The sequence below is a fragment of the Pseudophryne corroboree genome, chromosome 6 (assembly GCF_028390025.1).
Source record: "Pseudophryne corroboree isolate aPseCor3 chromosome 6, aPseCor3.hap2, whole genome shotgun sequence".
Lineage (NCBI taxonomy): Eukaryota > Metazoa > Chordata > Amphibia > Anura > Myobatrachidae > Pseudophryne > Pseudophryne corroboree.
Window position 1 is genome coordinate 327,411,468 of NC_086449.1, and position 15,997 is coordinate 327,427,464.

Below are 15,997 nucleotides of genomic sequence, written 5' to 3' on the forward strand. Positions count from 1 at the left end.
CACCTTAGGCAGGAACTGTTGACGAGTCCGGAGTTCCGTTCTGTCCTCATGAAAGACCAGGTAGGGACTTCTGCAGGACAAAACACTAAGCTCTGAAACATGTCTAGCGGAAGCCAAGGCCAATAGCATAACCGTCCTCAACATAAGATACTTGACCTCAACCGACACCAGAGGTTCAAACAAAGAGGACTGCATAAAGGACAAAACCACGTTAAGTCCCAAGGTGCCGTGGGTGGCACAAAAGGAGGCTGGATGCGCAGGACACTCTGCAGGAACGTCTGGAGTTCAGGCAAAGACGCCAATTTCTTCTGAAAGAAAACGGACAAGACAGAGATCTGAACTTTAATGCAGCCCAATCATAGGCTCATATCTACACCAACCTGCAAAAAGCGTCCTAAATTGAAATCTGCTGTCGGATACCCTCACACCAGGAAAGGTTTCCACATATGGTGGTAATGCTTTGACGCGACAGCCTTCCTGGCTTGAATCATGGTGGAGAAGACTTTTTCTGGAATTTCCTTCTTAGCTAGAAGGGTTCACTCAACCGCAATGCCGTCAAACAAAACCACCGTAAGTCCGGGTAGACAAACGGCCCTTGCTGAAGAAGGTCCTTTCTTAGTGGAAGAGGCCAGGGTTCTTCTACCGTCATGGTCAGAAAATCCGCGTACCACACTCTTCTAGGCTAATTGTGGGCAAGGAGAATTGCGTGAACTCCCTCTTTTCGGATTCTTATTAGAACGCTGGGGAGCAACGGAATCAGAGGAAAAAGGTACACCAGCCCATAATTCCACAGCATCATCAGCGCGTCCACTGCCGCTGCCAGACGGTCACTCATCCTGGAATAATAGCACGGAAGCTTGTTGTTGAGTCGAGAGGCTATCAGGTCTATCTGCGGGCAGCCCCACTGGGCTGTGACTTGCCGAAATACTTAAGGATAGAGACCCCATTCGCCCGGGTGTAAGTCGTGACGACTGAGGAAGTTCACCTCCCAGTTGTCCACTCCCGCAATGAATATGGCAGAGACTGCCATTGCATTCCTTCTACCCAGAGGAGGATCCTGGAAACTTCCCACATGCGGGCTTACGTGACTTACCTCTGGAGCCTCATGTCGCATTTGAGGCACCTCTGGCCTTTCCTTTAAACCGCGCAGACTGAAAGGACTGCAGGGAAGGCCTGGTGTAAGAGAATCTAGCCGGTGTAGCTGCAGACGGGAGGTACGTGGACTTTCAAGCGGTAGCTTAAAAATCAAAGTGTCTAACGCACCTCCAAACAGCCAATCACCTCCGTTTAGACCAGGGGTGGGCAACATGCGGCCCGCGGGCCGGATGCAGCCCGCGAACCGATGCTGCCTGGCCCGCTGTCCCCCACCAGTGTGCAATGACAAGTGGCCCGACTGGCTGAGCCGCTTGTCATTGCGCTACAGAGCTCTGAGATGCGGCGCCGCTGAGGAAAGACCCGATCACGTCACAGGGACTGCTGACAGGTATTTCCTCTGTGACGTCAGGCGCTGGAGCCACGGCAGGATTGTGGATATGTGCCCTCTGCATCAGCGGCAGCAGCAGCGGGTTCGCACTGTCTTGTCTTTGTTTGAATGCGCTGGTAGTGTATGTAGCTGTGCGCTCAGCTCTGTGTCTGCTGAGCACACCTCTACATACATTACCCCGCATTACATCGGTGTGGCCAGCACTCATTGTCTGCCCACTCTTCGTTGGGTCATCAGATGTCCGCACTCCACAGGTGACATTAGCGGGGAGGCGATGCAGCTGCATGGACACATGCTCCGCCTCCCTTCCCCGGCTCACTGATCACCTCCTCCTTCTACGGGTAAACAGGATCCTGCAAGGTGAAAAATCACACACTCATGTCATGGGCATGAGTGTGTGGGGGACAAGTGATGTATTGTTGCTTTGGTTAAAAATTATTGGTATTTTGTACATTATATTAGTGTGGCTGTGGATGTCACCAGCCTTGAACTGCTTGCTCGCTCTCTCGGACTCTGCTTGCCTAATGTGTAAAAAAGGGGGACTCTGCTGCCGTAATGTGTAAAAAAGGGGGACTCGGCTGCCGTAATGTGTAAAAAAGGGGGACTCGGCTGCCGTAATGTGTAAAAAAGGGGGACTCGGCTGCCGTAATGTGTAAAAAAGGGGGACTCGGCTGCCGTAATGTGTAAAAAAGGGGGACTCGGCTGCCGTAATGTGTAAAAAAGGGGGACTCGGCTGCCGTAATGTGTAAAAAAAGGGGGACTCGGCTGCCGTAATGTGTAAAAAAAGGGGGACTCGGCTGCCGTAATGTGTAAAAAAGGGGGACTCGGCTGCCGTAATGTGTAAAAAAGGGGGACTCGGCTGCCGTAATGTGTAAAAAAGGGGGACTCGGCTGCCGTAATGTGTAAAAAAGGGGGACTCGGCTGCCGTAATGTGTAAAAAAGGGGGACTCGGCTGCCGTAATGTGTAAAAAAGGGGGACTCGGCTGCCGTAATGTGTAAAAAAGGGGGACTCGGCTGCCGTAATGTGTAAAAAAGGGGGACTCGACTGCCGTAATGTGTAAAAAAGGGGGACTCGGCTGCCGTAATGTGTAAAAAAGGGGGACTCGACTGCCGTAATGTGTAAAAAAGGGGGACTCGGCTGCCGTAATGTGTAAAAAAGGGACTCTGCTACTGTAATGTGTAAAAAGGGGACTCTGCTACTGTAATGTGTAACATTGTCTTCTATTGTATATACAAGATACTTTGTGTGTGGCCCTCGAATATTCACTGGAAGTGTTAAGCGGCCCCCCAGCTGAAATAATTGCCCACCCCTGGTTTATACTCTGCGTCCGCTACCCACTGTCATAACCACAACACCCTGCGTGCGGAAACAGCCATGGTAGACATATGAGCATTAATAATGCCAATGCCTTTTATTGTCTCAGAGAGGAAACAGGCAGATTCCTGAATATGTTGAATAAACGCCACCATTTCAGCCAGGGACTTATCCCCAGCGAGGCCCTCATGAAGGTTACCTGCCCAAGTATGTATGGTGCGAGTCACCCAACATACTACAATAACAGGCCTTTGGGAGGCCCCTGTTGCAACATAAATAGATTTTAGAGTTGTCTCTATTTTACGGTCTACAGGTTCCTTTAAGGATGTAGCCCCTGGTACCGGAAGCACTGTCTTTTTTGACAGGTGTGATACCAAAGCATCAACAGCAGGGGGAGTCTCCCAGAGTTTACGCCCCTCCTGAACAAAAGGAAAGGCGGCCAGCAATTTCTTGGTCACTTGGGACTTCTTGTCAGCCCATGGCTCCCTGAAAAGATCATCCAATTTCTTTGAATCAGGAAATGTGACCAGTACTTTTTTCAGCGCAGAGAAAATAGACTGCTGCACACCAAGCGGTCCGCCTGCTGAACTCCTGAACATTGACTGACTAGACGTACATGTAACTCACTTGTGTTCCTACCGTATACCTATCTGTGTGACTTTGCTTACCCCCCCACCTGCTTATCTGTTACCTACTTGGCTGTTGTAAAGCAAACCGAAGACAAATTCCTAGTATACGCAAGTATACCTGGCCAATAAACCTGATTCTGATCTGTCTCATACCCAGGGATATGTAGTACATCCCTTATAGCAATGATAAGTGACTCTACACCCTGTGCAGTAGAGGAATCATCCATTTCAATATTGGATTCCAACTCCTCCCCCTCTTCCACCTCTGGCACCTCCTCCTTGGATTCCGACAGGGATATTGGGGTAATGGATGTGATAGAGAGGAAAAACGTCTGCTATCTGCCCTATCTTTAGTCAGAGCAGCCAAAGACTGTTGTAACTGCCTTTCCTGTCTAGCAGTAGTTAATTCATTGGACATGTCAGCCATCATAGTTTTAACAGAAATCAGCCAAGCTGGTTCCGGTAAATCACCCCCTGAAGCCCCACTGTCTTGTGAAGGCTGACTGCATTGCTCATACGAAAGAATCTGCAGAGGAGAGAGAAACCTGGTGTGACAAACATTACACACAGCTTTCTTTACTATGCTGACAGGGAATATTTACATTCACACACAGACACAGGTACAAGCAAGCCTGCCCAGCCTAGTATGTGTGGAGAGACTCAGAGGAGGAACCAGCACACAGCCTGAAACTAACAATGCAGAAGTTAGATGCAAGGCAATTTGCTTTACAGTGCATGAGGAGCCTAATACATGGTTCCCACAGTGGGCTCTCCCCCTTAACTACACCCCTGCACCAGTGCCTTGCCGTGGAGTATCACTTTTAGTAGCTGGCAATCCTGCAGCAATGCTGAGAGTGCAGGAAATGGCACCAGGAAGTCGCTGATCCCGCTCTGAAGAAGCTCCGTCCCCCGCAATGGCGCTGGAACTATATACATATTTATACAGGCAAAGTCCGCAAAATAGTGTAAAAAGTGTTCTCATTACCTAAATACACTGCCAGTTTGCGCGGGTGTTTGTTTATTGGATCCCCCCAGAGGGAGTCCATATGCCTGCCCCGCACCAAGAACCAGGGATGGGGACCCTGCTAGTGGGACCCCCGGCAACACCACTTTTCTGTCTTCAGGATCTGTGCTGGGGGTGTGCAGCGTGCTACGCACGTGTGCGCGAGAGCTCAATGCCTGCGGTACACTGACCCTCAGGACTGATGTCCTGTCAGCGGGATCAGAATTAGCACCTCCAGGAGGGTGGTGTCAGTCCCCACCTCACCTCACACCCCCCCCCAGTGTCCCTCGGTGTTGCCCAACAGCCTACCTGAAAATAACAAACGTTTAAAATAAACTGGAGAAAAAATTCTGGAGCTCCAGCGTGTGCATCCTCTCCTGAGGGCACATTTTTCTAAACTGAGCTGTGAGGGAGGGCATAGAGGGTAGAAGCCAGCACACCCTGTTTGAAGAAACTTAAAGTGCACCTTTGGACCCCATCTATACCCCATCATACTAAGTGTCCCCAGTATCCCTTATGGATGATGGAGAAACACTTATTGAGCAGTGTAGACATGGCAGTGTGCTGGAAAGTTTATATATATATATATATATATATATATATATATTGAGTGTAAGTAGGAGTAACGTGTGCATCACCTACAGCAACTCAACTAAATACAATGATATTAGCTTATCTTTAACTGCCCAGCCAAGGCTGCAACCTGTGACAGTCCGAGCCTGCAATACCAGGAAAGCAAGCTCTTGTTATATATTCCATAACTAGGGGCTGGGTGGCTTAATACGCAGGACTCTAAATAAGTACACAAGTTCATTTCATGGGTAAATTAGAAGGGGTCCTCTCCCTGGTGTGCGCTCCGCAGAGAGAGAGACTCACCACAAGTTGAGCATTTTCACGCAGCTACAGAGTGTTAAAAGACAGAGAGAGAGAGAAAGAGAAAGATATATTAATACACCCAAGAGACACTAGGGAGGAGATGGGGATGTAGCCATGCAGACAACATGCCTTGCAGGTCAGAATAAAGGGGTATTAAGGTCAAGAGAGGCTGTGACTGACCAGACACTTGACAATAAACCATCTTCCTTCTCACACAGGACAAAAATGTAAACATTCTTATACTTGAGACCGCAGTGTCATATGATTAAAATAAATAGATATAACGGTCTGGAGATTTCTTTTTTTCTGTCCATCCGCAGATGATTTTGAAGAGCAGAGCCCAATCCAATTGCCTTAAATGTAGATTTGGCATTACCAGCATACTGATCAAATGCTGTTTCTTGGCAATGCCTTATGAGTGCACTGATGTATACAGATACACTTTATAATGCCCAGGATAATGAATGTACTCCCATTAACCTTATCTTCTGGAGATGTGCTGGTGTCCCCCTGGCACTGGATATTCCAGACATCTAACAGCTACTGGCGACACCAAAGATGTAACAAAACATACACACTGGACGTATTAAGGTGGGCAGCATTAAATTATACTAAATGTTCACATATTGTTCAAATTAAATACAGAAATCATGATGAAAAAAGTCAAAAGGAGATGCAGAGGTTGGAGTGAGAAACATATAAACACTCCTATAGAAAAAACCCAACAACTGTAAATCCCCCTCTAAACCCTGTAATGATCAAACAACCTGGTTATTGCAACATACAAGAAGAGCCCCAAAATCCTTTATTCTAACTACAGACGTTGCACCAATTACTTTACAGAGGACAATATGACTACACATTGTGGATTTGCTGCAAACTGTATCCTATTGAAGACTAAGCGACTGCATGCAGAAAGGGCTTAAGGCAGTGATTGTATAGTGTAGGTAAGTTGTGCTGACAAAAAAGGCACAAAGACAGGAATGAAGATGAGACATACGGGAAGAGGTGTAGATGGAAACACATGCAGGGTAGGAATCCCAACTGTAAAGAAGTAGGTGGGGCACATACTTAGCTTCCTCCACAACCTCCACCTCGGCCTGCGCTGTGATCGGTGCGTTGGAGTGACCACCTGTTTGGTCATCGGCATTCAGCTGCCCATTGGTTGAACTCATCACCTGTGCCAGACAATAATAAAACAAGCATTAGTAAAACAAAAAGCATAAGACAACTAATATAAACAAATTTGTATCTTGCATGTTATTAATAGTTTTTTTTTAATTCAACTCACAGAAAACAGATGACACTAATAAGTCATAAGAAAGACTGGTCATATTCTATGTGTGCTTGTTATGCAGTGTCTGGGAGTGACAGAATGTGACACTGCTGCTACCACACCTGACTCTTCAGCACTTTCAGTTCTCTCACTGGCGGCACACATTTCCTTATCTAAACCCTAGATCAGCATATTATACACTTAAGTATTGCTGTAAGCGCCAAAATCAAGATGACAACCCAACAGCAGAGTTTAAATAATTTGTCCACCTTCAGATGACTATAACTGGCTTGTACAGCTTCGTCAAATCTTACTATGTATTTTCTATGCTGTGCTCTCTGCATGGAATAGAACCAAAAAGAGAGAGCGCAGCTTTATGTCAAATCCCAAGTTAATATATATATCAATATAAATATACAACTAAAAAGGATAGAGGGGGCCAAGAATTTTTTTTTACATACACACATACATTATATATACATTATATATATATATATATATATATATACATATATATATATATATATATATACACACATACATATATATACACATACATACATACACACACATACATATATATCTACACATATATATATATATGCATATCTATCTATCTATCTATCTATCTATCTATATATATTTTTAACTCTGCAAAAGACCAATTTGCCTAGCTGATGGACACCCCTTTTAACATATTTACTGTAGATCACAGGTTCTCAAACTCGGTCCTCAGTACCCCACATGGTTCATGTTTTGCAGGTCACCTGTAGATTTTTTAAATGCGACAGTTGGTGACACACAGTGCAGCTGCTGGGTGACATGGAAAGCGTGAACCGTGTGGGGTCCTGAGGACCGAGTTTGAGAACCACTGCTGTAGAATAATTACCATGTTATTCAGCAGATTCACGGTTACCGGTGCTATATGCTAATTATCTGTTCTCCTATACATTTTCTTAATCATTCTTCGTGCTTGTAAAGAAGAAACCCAACATGCTCTGATACCTGCACGGATCCCCCATGCCGGTCTGATGCCAGGTGAGGTGCCAGGTAAGCGGGGTGAGCCTGTCGGCCGGCCTGTAGCTCCCAAGCTCCTCGGCGGTCTGGTGCGCCCGTCTGCGCAGAGGCATTAGGAAGCATGCGATTGCGAGGTGTGGAGGAGAGGGGGATTTGGGGAGAAGGTCAGCCAGCCAAAGCAATGGAAACAGATCACTGTGTTAGTGAGGGTGAGTAGAAAGCCAAGCTATGGCCGCGTGCTGCAAGCAGAGCAATATACTCAGCCCTCTCCATACAGAAAAAGGAAACATGTGCATTGTGCTTTCTCTGGCAAGAGAGGGCTGGTAAAGCAGTGCAAACACATCATAAATACACAAAGTAATGGAATTGTAAAAATGTATTTGTTTCACAAAGCTCCAAAGTATCAGTCCAAATGGTATTAGTAATACAATTTAAAAGCTACATAAACACTCAAATGCCAACTAAAATCTCACAGTAGAACTGAACAAGACAAAAACGTACATGTCCTTATAATTTATCATATTCCAGTATTTACCGGTTATCAGCTAATGTTTATTCAGTGTAGTACTTGCAATGGTTGAGAATTACAAGGCTTTTGTCTTAACATTCACATCATTTAAATGCACAAATCAATCCACTAAAGGACAGTCTGAATCAGTCTGTATCCAACTATGCTGAACAACATACCTGAAGTACTAGTATTTTACTGTAGTATTTCTGTCCACGAAGCATGCGTTCTTATTCCATTGGTGAAAACGGACACTTAAAGTTTGCATAGAAGATGTATGCATTATGAGACACCCGGTCACAATATCCCTTAAGCTGGGTACACATTGCACAATAATTTGAGCAATTTGCCCAATTCCGACAGATCAGAACAACAGATCGTTCAAATCACCAAGTGTACTATGTGCGCCCCCGCGGCAGCGTTCCTTGCATCTTCAGGTCGCCCCTACGTGCAGCTCAATTTGAGGATACTGTCAAAGATAGCATACTCCTGCATGTGGCCACGGATGATAGAGCTTTAGGTATTTTGAAAAATTGTAGTGTGTATGTACTATATCGTTTGTCTGGGAGTTTAAAGGAAAATCTGGATGACCATCGCAACGTTTGCTGGTTGTCTAATGTGTACCCAAGCTTGAGACGTGCAAGGCCACCCTTCCTTAACATTGTATGGACAACAGCCCAGATGGTATCAATTTTCATACAATGTGTTGAGAAAGTACAAATGACACAAAACAGCTGGCACTAGGGGGTATAAAGTGACAAACCACAAACTCCTCATGCCATTCTGCCAGCCCCATAAGCTACTGGATGTCATTAGAACAAAGTCATACTTCACTCACTCTTTCAGTTAAAATTTCCTTAAGTGGCCGCAAAGATTGTGGATGAGAAGAAAAGGGTTAAGAAAAAGCCGGTACAATATAAGTCAGCAGGAGTCATGTACTAGAATCACTCAGGGTCGACACCAATTAGGCAGACACCCATTAGGTCGACAGTGGCTAAGTCGACACAACCATTAGGTCAACATGAACAAGGTCGACATGAGGTTGTTGTTTTTTTTTGTTGGTGTCGTTTTCTCCGTCAAGTGACCGGGAACCCTAATTAACGCACTGCGTCCCCTTGCATGGCTCGCAGATTACAGTTCCCAATCAGTCCACGTGGATCGTAAAGTATGAAAAAGCCCCCCCCCCCCCCCCCAACAATGTCAAAAACTCATGTTGACCTGGTTCATGTCAACTTAATGGCTGTCTCGACATTACTAGTGTCGGCCTAATTGGTGTCGACCAAGAGTCCAGATACCGTTTGTTTCCTCACAGTAGACATCAATCCATAAGACCTTATTGTAAATGGTAAAAGCTGAAGCCATCATGCTCAGCCATCACGTGATTTGTGATGGGGAGTTGTTAGAGAACAGATCATTCTAGCATCGGGCATCTTTTGTACTTCTTTTCAGCTGAAAGTTGTTTTAGGACACATTAGGAGACTGTGCTGATAAAATTGATATATGACATTTGTATATCTGTGTGCAACAGTTGACTAAGACACACAGGGCATAAAAAGACGCCAGACATTAGCACAGTTGCATAGGTCCTGGCAGCTCACTCACGCCAGGCGTTTTGCGCTGCATCAAGTCCTGATAAAAGGGAATGACTATATAAGTGACTGCAGTGGAGTGAAGGGCACCGGAACCGTTGATTCTTTATTACTGGAGTGCCAGACACTGACTATGTATGTGTAGATAGCGATATAGATAGAGATATATCTGTCTCTCTAATATATATATATATATATATATATATATATATATACATATATTTTTTTTTCTCTATCTATCTATATATATATATATATATATATATATATATTTTAATTTACCTAGGTGAAAAAAAATGGACCTACTTGCATATCCCCCCTAAAATATTTAAAAATAAGATTTTACTTACCGATAAATCTATTTCTCGTAGTCCGTAGTGGATGCTGGGGACTCCGTCAGGACCATGGGGATATAGCGGCTCCGCAGGAGACAGGGCACAATAATAAAAGCTTTAGGATCAGGTGGTGTGCACTGGCTCCTCCCCCTATGACCCTCCTCCAAGCCTCAGTTAGGATACTGTGCCCGGACGAGCGTGCATAATAAGGAAGGATATTGAATCCCGGGTAAGACTCATACCAGCCACACCAATCACACCGTACAACCTGTGATCTGAACCCAGTTAACAGTATGATAACAACGAAGGAGCCTCTGAAAAGATGGCTCACAACAAGAATAACCCGATTTTTGTAACAATAACTATGTACAAGTATTGCAGACAATCCGCACTTGGGATGGGCGCCCAGCATCCACTACGGACTACGAGAAATAGATTTATCGGTAAGTAAAATCTTATTTTCTCTGACGTCCTAGTGGATGCTGGGGACTCCGTCAGGACCATGGGGATTATACCAAAGCTCCCAAACGGGCGGGAGAGTGCGGATGACCCTGCAGCACCGAATGAGAGAACTCCATGTCCTCCTCAGCCAGGGTATCAAATTTGTAGAATTTAGCAAACGTGTTTTCCCCTGACCAAGTAACTGCTCGGCAAAGTTGTAAAGCCGAGACCCCTCGGGCAGTCGCCCAAGATGAGCCCCCTTCCTTTTGGAATGGGCTTTTACCGATTTTGGCTGTGGCAGGCCTGCCACAGAATGTGTAAACTGAATTGTATTACAAATCCAGCGAGCAATCGTCTGCTTAGAAGCAGGAGCACCCATCTTGTTGGGTGCATACAGGCTAAACAGCGAGTCAGATTTTCTGACTCCAGCCTTCCTGGAAACATATTTTTCAGGGCCCTGACAACGTCAAGTAACTTGGAGTCCTCCAAGTCCCTAGTACCCGCAGGTACCACAATAGGTTGGTTCATGTGAAAAACAGAAAACACCTTAAGGAGAAATTGAGGACGAGTCCTCAATTCTGCCCTGTCAGAATGAAAAATTAAGTAAGGGCTTTATATATGATAAAGCCGCCAATTCTGACACACGCCTGGCTGAAGCCAGGGCTAATAGCATCGTCACCTTCCATGTGAGATATTTTAAGTCCACAGTGGTGAGTGGTTCAAACCAATGTGACTTTAGGAAACTCAAAACAACATTGAGATCCCAAGGTGCCACTGGGGCACAAAAGGAGGCTGTATATGCAGTACCCCTTTTACAAACATCTGAACGTCAGGCACTAAAGCCAGTTCTTTCTGCAAGAAATTCGACAGGGCCGAAATTTGAACCTTAATGGACCCTAATTTTAGGCCCATAGACAGTCCTGTTTTCAGGAAATGTAGGAAACGACCCAGTTGGAATTCCTCTGTAGGGGCCTTCTTGGCCTCACACCACGCAACATATCTTCGCCAAATGCGGTGAAAATGTTTTGCGGTTACATCCTTCCTGTCTTCGACCAGGGTAGGGATGACTTCTTCTGGAATGCCCTTTCAGGATCCGGCGTTCAACCGCCATGCCGTCAAACGCGGCCGCGGTAAGTCTTGGAACAGACAAGGCCCCTGCTGGAGCAGGTCCTTTCTTAAAGGTAGAGGCCACGGGTCTTCCGTGAACATCTCTTGAAGTTTCGGGTACCAAGTCCTTCTTGGCCAATCCGGAACCACGAGTATCATTCTTACTCATCTCCCTCTTATGATTCTCAGTACTTTTTGTATGAGAGGCATAGGAGGGAACACATACTCTGACTGGTACATCCACAGTGTTACCAGAGCGTCCACCGCTATTGCCTGAGGGTCCCTTGACCTGGCGCAATATCTAGTTTTTTGTTCAGGCGGGACGCCATCATGTCCACCTTTGGTTTTTCACAACGGTTTACAATCATGTGGAAGACTTCCCGATGAAGTCCCCACTCTCCCGGGTGGAGGTCATGCCTGCTGAGGAAGTCTGCTTCCCAGTTTTCCACTCCCGGAATGAACACTGCTGAGAGTGTTATCACATGATTTTTCGCCCAGCGAAGAATCCTTGCAGTTTCTGCCATTTCCCTCCTGCTTCTTGTGCCGCCCTGTCTGTTTACGTGGGCGACTGCCGTGATGTTGTCCCACTGGATCAATACCGGCTGACCTTGAAGCAGAGGTCTTGCTAAGCTTAGAGCATTGTAAATTGCCCTTAGCTCCAGTATATTTATGTGGAGAGAAGTCTCCAGACTCGATCACACTCTCTGGAAATTTTTTCCTTGTGTGACTGCTCCCCAGCCACTCAGGCTGGCATCCGTGGTCACCAGGACCCAGTCCTGAATGCCGAATCTGCGGCCCTTTCATAGATGAGCACTCTGCAGCCACCGCAGAAGAAACACCCTTGTCCTTGGAGACAGGGTTATCCGCTGATGCATCTGAAGATGCGATCCGGACCATTTTTCCAGCAGATCCCACGTAAAGGTTCTTGCGTGAAATCTACCGAATGGGATCGCTTTGTAAGAAACCACCATTTTTCACAGGATCCTTGTGCAATGATGCACTGATACTTTTCCTGGTTTTAGGAGGTTCCTGACTAGCTCGGATAACTCCCTGGCTTTCTTCTCCGGGAGAAAACATCCTTTTCTGGACTGTGTCCAGAATCATCCCTAGGAACAGTAGACGTGTCGTCGGAAAAAACTGCGATTTTGGAATATTTGGAATCCACTCGTGCTGTCGTAGAACTACTTAAGATAGTGCTACTCCGACCTCCAACTGTTCTCTGGACCTTGCCCTTATCAGGAAAGCGTCCATATTTCTTTTAAGAAGAATCATCATTTCGGCCATTACCTTGGTAAAGACCCGGGGTGCCGTGGACAATCCAAACGGCAGCGTCTGAACTGATAGTGACAGTTCTGTACCACGAACCTGAGGTACCCTTGGTGAGAAGGGCAAATTTGGACATGTAGGTAAGCGTCCCTGATATCCAGTGACACCATATCGTCCCCTTCTTCCTGGTTCGCTATCACTGCTCTGAGTGACTCCATCTTGATTTGAACGCTTGTATGTAAGTGTTCAAATATTTCAGATCTCACCTAGCCGTCTGGCTTCAGTACCACAATATAGTGTGGAATAATACCCCTTCCCTTGTTGTAGAAGGGGTACTTTGATTATCACCTGCTGGGAATACAGCCTGTGAATTGTTCCCAATACTGCCTCCCTGTCGGAGGGAGACGTTGGTAAAGCAGACTTCAGGAACTTGTGAGGGGGAGACGTCTCGAATTTCCAATGTACACCTGGGATACTACGTGTAGGATTCAGGAGTCCACTTGTGAGTGAGCCCACTGCGTGCTGAAACTCTTGAGATGACCCCCTACCGCACCTGAGTCCGCTTGTACGGCCCCAGCGTCATGCTGCGGACTTGGCAGAAGCTGTGGAGGGCTTCTGTTCCTGGGAATGGGCTGCCTCCTGCAGTCTTCTTCCCTTTCCTCTACCCCTGGGCAGATATGACTGGCCCTTTTGCCCGCCTGCCCTTATGGGGACGAAAGGACTGAGACTGAAAAGACTGTGTCCTTTTCTGCTGAGATGTGACTTGGGGTAACAAAAGGTGGATTTTTCAGCTGTTGCCATGGCCACCAGGTCCGATGGACCGCCCCTTTATACGGCAATACTTCCATGTGCCGTCTGGAATCTGCATCACCTGACCACTGTCGTCTGGCAGATATGGACATCACATTTACTCTTGATGCCAGAATGCAAATATCCCTCTGCGCATCTCGCATATATAGAAATGCATCCTTAAAATGCTCTATAGTCAATAAAATCTTGTCCCTGTCAAGGGTATCAATATTTTCAGTCAGGAAATCCGACCAAGCCCCCTCAGCGCTGCACATCCAGGCTGAGGCGATTGCTGGTCGTAGTATAACACCAGTATATGTGTATATACTTTTAGGATATTTTTTCAGCTTCCTATCAGCTGGCTCCTTGAGGGCTGCCGTATCTGGAGACGGTAACGCCACTTGTTTTTATAAGCGTGTGAGCGCCTTATTCACCCTAAGGTGTGTTTCCCAACTCGCCCTAACTTCTGGCGGGAAAGGGTATACCGCCAATAATTTTCTATCGGAGGAAACCCACGTATCATCACACACTTCATTTAATTTATCTGATTCAGGAAAAACTATAAGTAGTTTATTCACACCCTACATAATACCCTTATTTGTGGTACTTGTAGTATCAGAAATATGTAACACCTCCTTCATTGCCCTTAACATGAAACGTGTGGCCCTAAAGGAAAATACGTTTGTTTCTTCACCGTCGACACTGGAGTCAGTGTCCGTGTCTGTGTCGACCGACTGAGGTAAATGGGCGTTTTTACAAGCCCCTGACGGTGTCTGAGACGCCTGGACAGGTACTAATTTGTTTGCCAGCCGTCTCATGTCGTCAACCGACCTTACAGCGTGTTGACATTATCACGTAATTCCTAAATAAGCCATCCATTCCAGTGTCGACTCCCTAGAGAGTGACATCACCAATACAGGCAATTTGCTCCGCCTCCTCACCAACATCGTCCTCCTACATGTCGACACACACGTACCGACACACAGCACACACACAGGGAATGCTCTGACAGAGGACAGGACCCCACTAGCCCTTTGGGGAGACAGAGGGAGAGTTTGCCAGCACACACCAAAAACGCTATAATTATACAGGGACAACCCCTTATACAAGTGTTTTCCCTTATAGCATTTTTATATATGTAATCATATCGCCAAATAAGTGCCCCCCCTCTCTGTTTTAACCCTGTTTCTGTAGTGCAGTGCAGGGGAGAGCCTGGGAGCCTTCCTCACAGCAGAGCTGAGCAGGAAAATGGCGCCGTGTGCTGAGGAGAATAGGCCCCGCCCCCTTTTCGGCGGGCTCTTCTCCCGGAGTTTGTGAGATCTGGCAGGGGTTAAATACATCCATATAGCCTCAAGGGCTATATGTGATGTATTTTAGCCATAAAAAGGTATTATACATTGCTGCCCAGGGCGCCCCCCCCAGCGCCCTGCACCCTCAGTGACAGTTGGTGACTGTTGGTGAAGTGTGCTGACAACAATGGCGCACAGCTGCAGTGCTGTGCGCTACCTTATGAAGACTGAAAGTCTTCTGCCGCCTGTTTCTGGACCTCTTCAACTTCGGCATCTGCAAGGGGGGTCGGCGGCACGGCTCCGGGACGAACCCCAGGGTGAGACCTGTGTTCCGACTCCCTCTGGAGCTAATGGTGTCCAGTAGCCTAAGAAGCAAATCCATCCTGCACGCAGGTGAGTTTTCTTCTCTCCCCTAAGTCCCTCGTAGCAGTGAGCCTGTTGCCAGCAGGACTCACTGAAAATAAAAAACCTAACTTAAACTTTTATTCTAAGCAGCTCAGGAGAGCCACCTAGATTGCACCCTTCTCGTCGGGCACAAAAATCTAACTGAGGCTTGGAGGAGGGTCATAGGGGGAGGAGCCAGTGCACACCACCTGATCCTAAAGCTTTTATTATTGTGCCCTGTCTCCTGCGGAGCCGCTATATCCCCATGGTCCTGACGGAGTCCCCAGCATCCACTAGGACGTCAGAGAAAATTAGATAGATTTGTCATAAAGCCATCTGCTTATCACAGTGTGACTCTTCTGAGTCACAATTATACAAATTGCTTGAGTGAAACATCTAGGAGTCAGGATTATTCTAAAGGCCCATACACACTGTGAGATTCGGGCTATGCCCGATTCTCACTATGCGACAGGGGCTAGGTCGGCACATAGTCAGTATCGCAAGCACACTCATTGTGTGCTTCCGATACTGACTATGTGCGATTTTAGCTAAGTATCAATTTTGACTATCTCTTCTATAGAGAGTCAAAATTGACTTGCCTGCACAGTCTATCTAGTCTTGCGATGCCGACCGCGCATCGGATCGGGATCGCAAGGTGACTTTCATCTTGCGTTCTGCACTAACTTTCCT

The 15,997-nt window shown here is 46.5% G+C and overlaps 1 protein-coding gene across 7 annotated transcripts in view; it reads right to left on the reverse strand.

Annotated features, from left to right (window-relative positions):
- Window positions 1–15,997, reverse strand: part of CSNK1G1 (casein kinase 1 gamma 1) — a 214,087-nt gene that overhangs the window by 28,593 nt on the left and 169,497 nt on the right. For 4 of the 7 annotated variants that reach the window (XM_063926348.1, XM_063926349.1, XM_063926350.1 and 1 more), the window contains 3 exons: window positions 7,588–7,698; window positions 6,378–6,484; window positions 5,307–5,330 (listed from right to left, as the gene is read on the reverse strand). In XM_063926348.1, the coding sequence (XP_063782418.1) occupies window positions 5,307–5,330; window positions 6,378–6,484; window positions 7,588–7,698 (242 nt within the window). Of the gene's footprint in view, window positions 1–5,306; window positions 5,331–6,377; window positions 6,485–7,587; window positions 7,699–8,860; window positions 8,964–15,997 lie in introns of those variants that run through there. The other 3 variants (XM_063926353.1, XM_063926352.1, XM_063926354.1) reach the window with 3 other exon arrangements.